Genomic DNA, 14,234 nt, shown 5'->3' with positions numbered 1-14,234 from the left:
GGGCGGGCACGTTCCTGATCTCTTACTGTGCTGCCAGCTTCGCCACCCGCCAGACAGAGACGCAGTGCCCACACATTTGTGTGTGCACTTGTCAGTGTGTGTGTTTTTGCTACACTGCACTGACTCATGTTTGACTTGTGCTTTAGCACCTGTCCTCAAAAATGCAATTAGGAAAACAAGGAGGATAAAGCAGAGATAATCCTTGCTGTGTGTCTCAATGATGGACTACATGACCCCCCCAAAAAAATTCAGATCATTATTCAGACCATTATTCCTCCTCCACCAAACGTTACAGTTGGCACTATGCATTGGGGCAGGTAGAGTTCTCCTGGCATCCACCAAACCCAGATTTGTCTGTCGGACTGCCAGATGGTGAAGCATTATTCATCACTCCAGAGAATGTTTCCACTGCCCCAGAATCCAATTGCAGTGAGCTTTACACCACTTCAGCCGATGCTTGGCATTGCACATGGTGATCTTAGGCTTGTGTGCAGCTGCTCGGCCATGGAAACCCATTTCATGAATCTCCTGGCAAACCGTTCTTGTGCTGATGTTGTTTCCAGAGGCAGTTTGGAACTCTGTACTGAGTCTTGCAACAGAGGACAGACAATTCTGTGAGCTTGTTTGGCCTACCACTTCACAGCTGAGCCGTTGTTGCTCCTAGACGTTTTCAGGGCAGAAATTTGACCAACTGACTTTTTGGAAAGGTGGCATCCTATGACGTTTAAATCACTGAGCCCTTCAGTAAGGCCATTCTACTGCCAATGTTTGTCTGTGGAGATTGCATGGCGGTGTGCTCAATTTTATACACCTGTCAGCAATAGGTGTGGCTGAAATAGCCCGAATCCACTTATTTGAAGGGGTGTCCACATACGTTTGTGTATATATAGTGTAAACAGCAAAGCACTGTGGAAGTGGAGGAAGCCCCCCCCCCCGCTTAGTGAGGCGCTAATCAGTAGCTCTCAGGGGGTTCATCTGATGTCATGTGACTGAAGCTCTCTTCCTTTGGAGTGGAGCAGCTGCATGGTCTGTTACATGAACCATACTAATCCTCCCCACAACTGTCCACAGGCATCCTAATCCCCCCCCCCCACCACACACAGATCGTCCAGCGAAATGCTTTTCAATGACCCACACCACTAAGTGCGAAAGCTGGAGGATCTCCCTGCTTTTGGGAATTTATTTTCCCTCTTATTGACAGGTTATCCTCTTAGATAATTGAGAAAACACACACAGTCACCCACTATCACCTCTCTGTGTGTGTGGGGTGTGGGGACAGCTGCAGAGGCTCCCTGTGACACAGACCAAAGCAACAGTCATCAAAATTGTTAAAAGGTTTTGAAAACAATTCTAATAAATGCAGCAGTTGGACAATAGATGAATACCCTCCAAACTTTTAGATTTATTTTTTTTATCCATCAGGATTGACTGAGTTATAGCACATAACATTTTACTGGCACTGAAAAATAATGAATGGCGTTCAGGGATTTTGTTGGGAATTCAGGTGTTTATTTTTTGGGGGGTGGGGGGGGGTGCACTCACCATTTTATTTATTTATATATAATATATATATATATATATATATATATATAAGTCAGGTATTTCTTTTATATTTTATGTTAAAATAAAGAAAATGTGTACTTGAAACAGTTGCATAAATACAATGGATGTATTTGCATAAATTAAACATTAACATAAAGGGGTGGAACAGGGCTGCAACCACAAACTCCTCCTCTGTCTAGGACTCTTGGTCTACCTGCACTCACCTGTGCTGTCTAGACTGCCTAATTAATGACTGTTGTCACGTTCTGTTGCATAATTCAACAATTGTGCCAATAGCAGGATCCCCTCGGATTAAAATTCAACACGCTTGGCTGTAGATTACACCTACCTATACATACTTTGAATTGTTTGCAAGTTCAGACATAATATCACTATAATCCGAGTGTTCATTTTCAGAAGTTGCATCCATTTCAGTGCATTTAATTTGTTAACATTTCAATTGCGGCAAATTATTACTTTTTTCAGTTCCACATCAAAATAAAGTGATATTTCTTCTCATTCTTGCGTTGAGATGTGTTACATCCCCAAAATAAGCTTTAGTGTTCTTATAGATGCAACAGAAAGACAATGTATTCCATTCAGCCCATTTCAGAAGTTACCGGAGTGTGTTTGACAGGTCATTACAAATATTTCCGCGGTCGTAACGTTAATGACTAAAAAAGACAGGCACAAGCAAAAGTATGATGGAGTCGTAGAAGTAAAGTGAAAGCAATCAATTCAGAAAGATTTAAGTTACAAGTGGATTTTGCGTCCCTCAAACACATGAAACAGATGGCTGAAAAAGACATGTGCGTTGCTACAGACGGGTCTTGTTAGTCTTTTCTGTGTCTGAGGTGCGAAAAACAGGAGGGAGTGAAGAGTACGGTAGACAGGAAGTTCCTTGGTCAGGACACTTTCTGATTTGTACAGTTTGTATACTTAACTGATAGTACAAACTAGCAGGTTTCTGTGGGTGAGTCTGCGGCTGCTGTAGCTGCTGTAGCTGCTGTAGTATGTGACAGTAGTTGGTTCACTGTCCTCAACATTTATTCCAATGTCAAATCTTATTTCAATGCCATAGTTAACAACAATTCTACAAAGACTAACATCCCTGGCTAAAGACCTTGAAAAGGAACATGACTTTCTATTTGTTGTCCCCCAGAATATGAGTGATGCCATGGCGGTGCTGCACAAGCTGCAGACAGGGCTGGATGTCAACGTGAAGTTCACAGGGGTGCGGGTCTTTGAGTACACCCCAGAGTGCATTGTCTTTGACCTGCTGGACATCCCTCTCTACCACGGCTGGTTGGTGGACCTGCAGGTGAGAACCCTTTCCTCTCTCAGCCCCCTTTAAAAGTAGACTCGGCGAGTTGACATAAATGCACAAAGAAAACAGCAGTAGTGGGTCAATATCCGCAATAACTCAGAACATTGAAGCCTGAGGCTGACCTTCTCTGCTGTTTTGGTCCTGTAGCTACCACGTTGTAGCAGCGTGAAGCAAACCCCGTGCACATGCCCAGATCCTCTGTGTGACTGTGAGAGCAAGGTATTGCATCGCACTCATTGCAGTAACTACGGTGCTGCTCACGGCAACATCATAACGCTAAGTCTACCTTTTTAACCCATGTAGCTTTTGCTATGATATACAGGCAAATATATTGTTTAAAGTCACCTTGTCCTAGAGAGATTTACACAGTTATCAAAACGTCACGCCAGGGCAAGCCTACACGAAACACAGCACTTATTTTAAGTGTTTCTAAAATCCCCTGTTGGAAAAATAAATGGTGTAAAAAAGATTGGAACTATTTCCCTGTTTGACCACTAGGTTTTATGGGTATTATAACTCATACTGTGGTACTCTATAGCCGTTTGTCATATAGACAATAAACCAACTCCACACATTATTTATGAAAGAAATTACTTCAGAATGACTGGTTAGTGTACAACTCATATTGAGTATTTTTCTTTTGAAAACATGACAATATGTTCTTGTCGCTTGTTCTTCACTGCATAATAGAACACAACAACGGTTGATGAATGCTCTCCTCTTTTATGCTCCCTCCAGATGGGTGACACAGTGAATAGTAGAACACAACAACGGTTGATGAATGCCCTCTCCTATTTTTTTATGCTCCCTCCAGATGGGCGACACAGTGAATAGTAGAACACAACAACGGTTGATGAATGCCCTCTCCTCTTTTATGCACCCTCCAGTTGGGCGACACAGTGAATAGTAGAACACAACAACGGTTGATGAATGCTCTCCTCTTTTATGCTCCCTCCAGATGGGCGACACAGTGAATAATAGAACACAACAACGGTTGATGAATGCTCTCCTCTTTTATGTTCCCTCCAGATGGGCGACACAGTGAAGGCAGTGGGTAACTGCAGCTACAACCAGCTGGTGGAGAAGATAATCTCTTGCAAACAGTCAGACAGCAGCGAGCTGGCTGGGGAAGGTGGGTGGACCGATGGACTGGAGGGATGTGTTGCTTTCTTTCTCGCTGCCTCTCTGCTACACATCCCAGGCTGCTTGATAAGGCTGACATTTTCTCCTATTGCGCTGAGCAGATAAACGGAGGCCTGGGCTAAACATTCCTGTGGACGACTGACTTTAGTTGAGCTCTGTTCCTTTCCCTCTCTCACGCTGCTTGTATTGCTCACCCAGGGCAGTTCAGATGTATTCCCGTCATAGGCACGTTTGCTTGTGGGCTGAATGTTTTATGCTTTTAGCATCAAGTTTAAGTTTTATTCGAAGTATATACGGGATACACATGGTAGACATCGTCCAATGAAATCCTTACTTGCAGGTTCCTTCTTGACAATGCAACAACAATAAGAAAGAATAAAATACAAGAATACGAACATAAGGTAAAGACTCCGTAGAATAGAATAAACATTTTAGCATCATCACATAAATAAACAAATAACGAAAGAGTGAGTCAGTTAGCGGGGCGAAGAGCTGTGTCTCAGTTTCCTCTCCAGTACTTCTCCGCAGTCTGTCTAGTTGTCTCCTTAGTTAGAATATCACCCTGTCTCTTCGTGTCACTCAATACAACTCTGTCTATCTCTTTCGCTCGCGTTATCTCGCTCTCTTTCTCTCTGTGTCTCATTCTATAGGTCAGTGTGTCTATCCTTGTCCGTCTGTACATGACTTTATATCTCTATATCAGTCCCTAAGTCTTTGTCTGTTTTTCAGGTTGTCGGTCTTGTGTGTCTCTCACTGACTCGCTCTCTCTCTTGCCTTCTCTCTCCCCTCTCTCTCTTTCTCCCTCTCTATCTCTTGCCTTCTCTCTCCCCTCTCTCTCTTTCTCCCTCTCTATCTCTTGCCTTCTCTCTCCCCTCTCTCTCTTTCTCCCTCTCTCTCTTTCTCTGCCTGCAGGCTTTGTAGCCGAGCAGTTTCTGCACAGCACGGCCACCCAGCTGACGTACCCCGGTCTGTGTGAGCTCACGTCCACCGTGCAGGAAGGAGAGCTCTGTGTGTTCTTCAGGAACAACCATTTCAGCACCATGATCAAGTTCAAGGTGAATGACCACTCAAGTCATTGACAAGCCTTTATCCACTGCTTTATGTCACGAGGTTATGACAAATGGGTTACTGCTTACAGTACTGTTTACTGTGAATGGGTCTTCTTTACTTTCCTCTGCTACAGCGTCCCCAAACCACCGTCCATTATGAACAAAAACAAGTTAAGTCTGCCTTGTCCTCTTAGTAGTGGGAAAGGGTGTTATATAAATGAATTGCATAATGTTACCGAATTCAAATCACTCAGTCCCAGATAAGCCTTTATTTCAAACGTATTGCTAGGTTCCAGATCAAATCACCCCATTCTATGTATTGTAGGTTGTTGACACATGGGGACTTTCTTTCATCCAAGTCTTTTCAACCATCTGTTAACAGCTGAGCACTGTTAGTGTGTTCCCCTTCTCCCTGTCCTCCCCCTCCCAATAGATCTCCCCACACCCCAGTCCCAGGTGATGTAATGTTCAGTACATAGGGTTCTGAGGCTGGTGTGAGGGCATAAATACAAATGCCCCAAAGAGCATGGTAGACACGTGATGGGGACCTATTCAGCACCTAGAGTCTGAATGCTATCTACGATGGTTTCAGCCGCCTTGTGCTCCCTCCACTTATCACTGCAGCTGGGACAGGCTCTTCCTGTTATCTGTAGCAGGGGAAGTTGAGCAGGCCTGTCTGTGTGAGAGTGTGTGTGTGAGTATGCTTGCCAAGTGAAGCAAGCTGTGTGTAGCACCCATGACCCCAAGATAAATACTTACCAATACCAAAGCCCCCCTCATTTAAACACACAAACACACACAGACCTGTTATCCAGGGTTAACCTATTACAGGAATAAGAGTGTGAAAGTGTGTAGATGTATTTTCTGGCAGTGATAAGACGTGTATAACGCGTGTCTCCGTGTGATCAGGGCCAGCTGTACCTCCTGGTGACAGATCAGGGCTTCCTGACGGAGGAGAAGGTGGTGTGGGAGAGCCTGCACAATGTGGACGGGGATGGCAACTTCTGTGACTCTGAGTTCCGCCTGCGACCTCCGTCAGACCCAGAAACGGTGTACCGCGGACAGCAGGACCAGATAGACCAGGTCAGACCACTACTCCAATTGGGCCCTCTGATCCAGTTCCACTTCATTCATGGGAGCAATGACAAACAATGCTGAACACCCATCTAGCTGAATCGTGGCAGCCATTTCGCACTGTTGGGTGCACCACATATCTCTTGCAGAGGATGTATACCATGGAGGACAAGGTGCACAGTCACAATGCAGCATTACAAAAATACTAAGTCAGGGTGAGTCACAATCAGAGTGTACCTGATTGTGGGAGCAGGTGGGGGGCGGCAGTGTAGCCTAGTGGTTAGAGTGGTGGACTAGTAACCGGAAGGTTGAGAGTTCAAACCCCCGAGCTGACAAGGTACAAAATCTGTCGTTCTGCCCCTGAACAGGCAGTTAACCCACTGTTCCCAGGCCGTCATTGAAAATAAGAATTTGTTCTTAACTGACTTGCCTGGTTAAATAAAGGTAAAAAAAAAAAAAAAAAAAAAGGTAGCCTCGTGGTTAGAGCGTTGGACGAGGTTGCAAGATTGAATCCCTGAGCTGACAAGGTAAAAATCTGTCGCTCTGCCCCTGAACAAGGCAGTTAACCCACTGTTCCTAGGCCGTCATTGAAAATAAGAATGTGTTCTTAACTGACTTGCCTAGTAAAATAAAATAAAAACAGAGTGGATTGTATAAAGGGTAACAGTAAATATTACAGATCTCCTCTATCTGGGCTCTGCTTTCCCGTGGCTTCCTAGCCTGCTCCATCTGCTCTCAGCTCTACTCTGGAGAAGTAGTGGGGAAAAGTTCCTCAATAATAGATGTTCAAAGCTCCTCTGCTCTCCTGTTAACCTACCCCCCCACACACACACCCACACTCAGGGTTTTGATGTCTGAATGCCTGATCAGGCGATGACCGTGACATGTGGCGCCTCCCTCTGTACTGCGCTGCATCACGCTGCACTTCGATTGGCTGTTTAATAATGCATGATGTGGTTTGTGTCCCCTGTGCAGACGACAGCTGATTGGCTGGCCCGTCAGGCCTGGTGGCAGGGCTGCCCAGCAGCTTGTCCATCTGCCAGGGTCCATATTCACCAACCTCACCCAGTACAGAGAGGGGGGGAATAGTCATCTCTACTCTCACTCTCATCCATCCAGACACCCTTATGCTTGCGAGGGCATATCATAGCCGACAATTAAGACAGTCTGATGCTGCACTCAGGAAAATATTTGGTTTCACTGTACATGAGGGTTATGAATGAATAAAGAGGTGTGTAGCCCTGACTTTAAAATGGGTGGTGTTTTGTAGCTTACAACTAGGATTACTTAAACTAGGCTTACTTGGCAGTGGCACATCACTCTGGTAACAGTGTAAACACCATGACGTGAGACTCATTGACCTGGTCCTATTCTCTTTTTCTCTCTCTTTACACCCCCGCCCTCTCCTCATCATATGCAGGACTACCTGATGGCGTTGTCGCTGCAGCAGGAGCAGCAGAGTCAGGACCTGCAGTGGGAGCAGCTCCCCGAGGGCATCAGTGACCTGGAGCTGGCCAAGAAGCTGCAGGAGGAGGAGGACCGACGAGCCTCCCAGTACTACCAGGAGCAGGAGCAGGCTGCCGCAGCACAAGCACAGGTCGGGAAGGGGCCAGGGAGGGAGGGAAAGGGGAATACCTTGTCAACTGTACAACTGAATGCCTTCAACTTAAATGTCTTCCGCATTTAACCCAACCCCTCTGAGCAGGAGGGGAGCTTGTGAGAAGGGGGAGGGAAGATATGAGGAGTGGAATTGAATGAGGAATATGATGAGAGAAAGATGTGTAGGGAAAAAGGAGGAATGAGGATGAGAAAAAGGGTAAGGGTTGTCAGTTTATATACACTGCTCAAAAAAATTAAGGGAACACTAAAATAACACATCCTAAATCTGAATGAATGAAGTATTTTTATTAAATACTTTTTTCTTTACATAGTTGAATGTGCTGACAACAAAATCACACAAAAATCTAATTTATCAACCCATTGAGGTCTGGATTTGGAGTCACACTCAAAATTAAAGTGGAAAACGACACTACAGGTTGATCCAACTTTGATGTAATGTCCTTAAAACAAGTCAAAATTAGGCTCAGTAGTGTGTGTGGCCTCCACGTGCCTGTGTGACCTCCCTACAACGCCTGGGCATGCTCCTGATGAGGTGGTGGATGGTCTCCTGAGGGATCTCCTCCCAGACCTGGACTAAAGCATCCGCCAACTCCTGGACAGTCTGTGGTGCAATGGAACGAGACATGATGTCCCAGATGTGCTCAATTGGATTCAGGTCTGGGGAACGGGCGGGCCAGTCCATAGCATCAATGCCTTCCTCTTGCAGGAACTGCTGACACACTCCAGCCACATGAGGTCTAGCATTGTCTTGCATTAGGAGGAACCCAGGGCCAACCGTACCAGCATATGGTCTCACAAGGGGTCTGAGGATCTCATCTCGGTACCTAATGGCAGTCAGGCTACCTCTGGCGAGCACATAGAGGGCTGTGCGGCCCCCCCCAAATAAATGCCACCCCACACCATGACTGACCGACCGCCAAACCGGTCATGCTGGAGGATGTTGCAGGCAGCAGAACGTTCTCCACGGCGTCTCCATACTCTGTCACGTGCTCAGTGTGAACCTGCTTTCATCTGTCAAGAGCACAGAGCACCAGTGGCGAATTTGCCAATCTTGGTGTTCTCTGGCAAATGCCAAACGTCCTGCACGCTGTTGGGCTGTAAGCACAACCCCCACCTATGGACGTCGGGCCCTCATACCACCCTCATGGAGTCTATTTCTGACCATTTGAGCAGACACATGCACATTTGTGGCCTGCTGGAGGTCATTTTGCAGGGCTCTGGCAGTGCTCCTCCTGCTCCTCCTTGCACAAAGGTGGAGGTAGCGGTCCTGCTGCTGGGTCATTGCCATCCTACGGCCTCCTCCACATCTCCTGATGTACTGGCCTGTCTCCTGGTAGCGCCTCCATGCTCTGGACACTATGCTGACAGACACAGCAAACCTTCTTGCCACAGCTCGCATTGATGTGCCATCCTGGATGAGCTGCACTACCTGAGCCACTTGTGTGGGTTGTAGACTCCGTCTCATGCTACCACTAGAGTGAAAGCACCACCAGCATTCAAAACTGACCAAAACATCAGCCAGGAAGCATAGGAACTGTGAAGTGGTCTGTGGTCACCACCTGCAGAACCACTCCTTTATTGGGGGTGTCTTGCTAATTGCCTATAATTTCCACTTGTTGTCTATTCCATTTGCACAACAGCATGTGAAATTTATTGTCAATTAGTGTTGCTTCCTAAGTGGACAGTTTGATTTCACAGAAGTGTGATTGACTTGGAGTTACATTGTGTTGTTTAAGTGTTCCCTTTATTTTTTTGAGCAGTATAGATATAGCAGTCAGGGGCTTAGTCAGATAGAAATTAAATATATAGCTGACATGAATCTGTTGTACACAATACATGTTCTATCTGAATGTATCTCTATGTTCAGATACAGCTCAGGGCTGTTCTTATGCACGACTCAACGCAGAGTGCCTGGATATAGCCCTTAGCCGTAGTATATTGGCCATATACCACAAACCCCCGAGGTGTCTTTTTGCTATTATAAACTGGTTACCAACGTAATTAGAGAGGTAAAAATACATGTTTCGTCATAGCCGTGGTATACGGTCTGATATACCACGGCTGTCAGCCAATCAGCATTGAGTGCTCAAACCACCCAGTTTATAATGTTGCTTATTCACCCGTTTGAATGAGCCACAGGTAGGTATTATGGTTGACGCTCCTGTTCCATCCTGTCTGTGTTGTGCAACAGCCAGCAGAGGGAAGTGACGAAGCAGACAGAGCAGAAGCAGCATCATCATCATCATCAGCAACAGCAGCAGCTGGAGCCATGCCCAGTCCAGGGAAGCAGCCCTCTGTTGGGGAGCGCAAACCCAAAAAAGAGCCCAAGGATAAAGACAAATGTGTTCTATTGTAACATAGGATGGTTGTGTGTTTGTGTGAGAGAGAAAGAGGGGGGCAGCATTTTTTTTTTCACATTGACCTGACAGCCTACGAACAGCCCCTTTTGAAAGCGAGAGATAGCGATGAGACAAACTGAGGAGTTGCCGTTCCCAAGCCACTGGTGCCTGCCATCCTCTACCCTCAGTGGGCCCGGACAACAGAGGAAGGGACGCTATGACAACTACCACTAATCTTTTGTACAGTTGGCCAAACTTTGTTACAAGTCGCACAGTGCACTATATTTGTGATCTGGGGTCAAAGTTAATGGGGGTGGTTTTATAGTAAAATGAGAAAAATTCCAGAAACAGGATGCTGGGAGGGAAATAATTCAGAATCTGAAGTATCGCCTCTTATGACACCAATGTTTTTAAAGGAAATCGTTTTCATTCATTTTCATCATTGCAGTTGATAAGCTATTTTTTTTTACAGCACATATGTGTAGATATGCCTGCTTTGATTCAGTTCAGTTTTTGAGCAATAGACTCTACTGAAAACACAACCTTTGTTTGCTAGCTATTGGTTGGTGGGGGTAATTTAGCTCCTTCCAATTGGAGATAATCAAGAGTTTGTTCAGAGTCTTATTGGGATAGAGATGAGGTGATAATGACATCAGTGAGTGTAATATCTAAGTACTCCTGTCTCTTTGCCACGTTAATGGATGCCAAATTACTACTTTAAGTGTGTTTTTGCGTGTGTTTGCATGTGTGCTTGTATGTGTGTGTCTTAGAGTATTTTAGAGAATAATTTATTTTGGTATATACTTAAATGGAAAGGGATTCATTTGTTTTTGCCGGTTACAAATTAATGTAAGACCCTGTTGTGACGAGCCTTTTGTATATCTCTCCATCACTACCCACATCCCTGTTCTTCCTGGGAGGCCTGGAAGTCAGTGCCAAACTCTGGTAAGGGCTGCCTCTACCAACCGTCATCTGCCATTTAAGACTCGCCCTATCCAGATTGGCTTTACCAGAGTATGGCAGTGTTGAATTCTGGTGTGTGTATGACATTGGTGTCTACAGTGTGTATGTATGGCTGATATGCTTAGCTGCATTGATTTCTGCTCTTAATTTCAACTTGGAAATAACCTTAACGTCAACAACAAAAATGTTTTCCGATGTATATGAGCAGTTGGATTGAAAGATATGCCATGTATTTAATATCTCATATTTGCTGTATATGCTTCACATCCAGTAGAGTTTGCACAATCACACAGACAGAACCATGGAAACACAGGACGGTGCACCTAATTTGACTTCTGTCGCTCACTCCCTGAGAGACTTGGCTGGTTATTGGCTGCAGAGGAAGAGTGATAGTAGTATCCCACACTAATAGTGCCCAATGTCACACAGATCTGCCGGCAGTTATGTTGTCAATATGGGAAGCCTCATGCCCTAGTTGAGTTATGGAAGTAGGATTTTCTAATGTAGCCATGTTTGAATCCATGTGCTTCTCCAACATCATCTGACTTTCAAACAAATGTATATACATTGTGTACATACCTAATGCACATTTATGACAGAGCTAGCTAGTAGTTTGCACCATTGTCCTACTATGGTACTGCCTCCTGAGAGATTTACTGTTTTTCTATCTACACATTCCAGCTGGATGCCTTGACTCAAGCCTTGTGTTAAACGTCAGACCTAGAAACACAGTTATAGGGGAGACTCCTCGCAGTGCTGCTAGTTAAGGGGTCTCCCATTTTTGGCTGTTACATTTTGTTCTCATTGTCCAGAAATGGACAACCCCAGCCTTCAAGGACAAGTCCAGTACTTAGTATTTATTTTTGCCTGGCGACTGACTGCATCTTGTAGGAGTAGGCTACCTGACTAACCGGTAGTAAGGCTTATCTGCAGGCTGGACTTGAGGACCAGGGTTAGCTCAGCCTGTCTATACAGTCCTCACGAGGCCACACTTACTCTGTATAGAAAATGCCTTACAACATTTACAATATCTTTCATAAGAATAAACGGAAACAGGTGTATTACTAGAATGAGACAATCTGTAGATTTTAAACTATTCATCAGAAATACTCTCAGGCCTTCTCTGAAGGGACATATCCTTGAGTGTCTTTTGTGTATTAGCTGCCTTGGCAACAGCAATGATTGATATATATATACCATTGTAAAGTATTGAATATAGCCTGTAGTAACTCCCTCAATGTGTTGTAATGTAAATGTGTAACCACGTATAGGTATCAGTAACAAATAATTTCAACACATGGTATGTAACTAGGTCAACTTCATATTATCAGGATGGGCATAATTATAGCTAGTTATGTTCATGGATGGTGTAACAATGGGTTTCTGAGCTTCTCTCAGGCCTACCAAGTCAAAGGAATTCACAATGACTTTACACAAGAATAAGTTTGCCCCTTGGAAGGGAATTCAAGGCTGTTTTTCAAAAGTGAATTAAACTGCGGCTGCTTTTATGTTCACAATGACTACCCAAAAAGTAATATATGGCTGAATAGACAGGACTTAAAGAGAAACACCTGTTGAAGTGAGCGTGTACATCCTGTTTATGGTATGCTACAGATGTCCTTTACATTATTGACGAGTGGTTTTGTGAAAGGTTGGGGGGGATGGGGGAAGGACCACGTCGTTTCGAGAGTCAGGGACACGATCCATATTCTTGTTTCTTTCGTAAAATTAACATCCATTTTAAAGTTACCGTCACACTGCAGCTTGAATTATACTTGTTAATGTGGTCAACCTTCCCAATGGCCTCAACCCATTTGTAACGACGTTCAAAAGGCAACTAGTACTGAGTATTATGAGAACCTCAGAGGGCCATTTTATCTAATTACTTTTGAGGTTTTTGGGGGAGCAACAAGATGTTAAACACATGCCTCTCACATTTTTTTTAATAAAAAAAAGTGCATAAGCTTGCTTTGAGTCATTTACATTGCATTATTTACCAGTATCTAGATATTTTGTGTTTCAGCTTGAATGTTGTTCCTCAAAATAATTGATAAGGATTTTGTTTGTGGAATGTCTCGAGTGAATGTGTAAGCCTTGTTATAGTGCTGGGGTGGTAAATACTGTACAAACAGTCTGACAAGGTAGTCCTTGAACATATAGTCATTGTAATTGGTTTTGCACTGTTACATTGATATGCACTACGAAGGCTGTGTTTGGACAGGCATGTTCTTTCCAAGCACATCAGATCTGATTGAAGACCAATTAGTGAGAAAGATCAGAATTGGTCTGCCTGTGTAAACACAGAAGAGAAAATACCTCATTTTATACAGAATTAGAAATTGTGCGAGAGTGCTATTGTTCTTTGGGTACCTTGTAAAAATGGAATACTGTCTAGAATTGGTACAACAGTAGCTCTTCAGTCAGTTGAATATGAAATGCTCAATTGTTTCTGTATGAAAGGGCAGGTTAAATATTTTGGCTTAAAGTACATTAAGTACTGTGTAGCCCTTTTCAATAAAAATTGATGCAACTTGAACTTCAGGTAGCCGTTCACCCGCTAAGGAATTGTTTTATAGCATTTGCGTAGCTTTTCACACAAAGTCACTGCCACTGGCTGGTCATCTAGAGGGAAGGGATTTTAAAAGTTGCCTATTTTGACATTGATACTGTATAGATTGGAGAAATTAGTTTTATATGGGAAATGTGTAAAATCAGATATACTGGAGCACAGAACATTAATGCAATCCACCATATTGATTTAACTTGTTCTGTATAAGTTTCCTTTTGTTCTGTTGAGATTAAATGCAATTATATTAACCCCAATGTTATTCTGATGCATAATGCTGAATGCAACAAATGCATACTAATGTCATTTAGCAGAGTATCATTTCAATATTTTCACTTATGTTTAACCACACACAAAAAGGTCAATCCGTGTTGGAAGGTTCAAATGTTTATCTATATACATATGACCAAATAATGTATGTAGCCTATCACAGTACCGTTGCAAAATGTAGATGGTGTTTCTTCTGTAACAAAATGCCTTAGACGAGGGACATTCAGCCTGATTATTAAAGTAAATGGACAATAAAAAATAACTTGTTCTCTTTCCACAACCACTCAATGTGTGATGTCTTGTATGTGCACTTCATGAGTCAAATGTAGGAGCGAAGACAA

At 43.9% G+C, this 14,234-nt stretch overlaps 1 protein-coding gene across 1 annotated transcript in view; it reads left to right on the top strand.

Annotated features, from left to right (window-relative positions):
- Positions 1–14,176, top strand: part of LOC135549127 (ubiquitin carboxyl-terminal hydrolase MINDY-2-like) — a 32,263-nt gene extending 18,087 nt beyond the window's left edge. The window contains exons 4-9 of the mRNA XM_064979178.1: positions 2,705–2,863; positions 3,899–4,001; positions 4,925–5,067; positions 5,971–6,144; positions 7,556–7,732; positions 9,947–14,176. Coding sequence (XP_064835250.1) covers positions 2,705–2,863; positions 3,899–4,001; positions 4,925–5,067; positions 5,971–6,144; positions 7,556–7,732; positions 9,947–10,111 — 921 coding nt within the window. The 3' untranslated portion in view covers positions 10,112–14,176. The remainder of the gene's footprint in view (positions 1–2,704; positions 2,864–3,898; positions 4,002–4,924; positions 5,068–5,970; positions 6,145–7,555; positions 7,733–9,946) is intronic.
- The last annotated feature ends 58 nt before the right edge of the window (positions 14,177–14,234 follow it).

The sequence above is a fragment of the Oncorhynchus masou genome, chromosome 1, assembly GCF_036934945.1.
Source record: "Oncorhynchus masou masou isolate Uvic2021 chromosome 1, UVic_Omas_1.1, whole genome shotgun sequence".
NCBI classification, from domain to species: Eukaryota; Metazoa; Chordata; class Actinopteri; order Salmoniformes; family Salmonidae; genus Oncorhynchus; species Oncorhynchus masou.
This window is presented reverse-complemented; position numbering and strand designations above follow the sequence as displayed.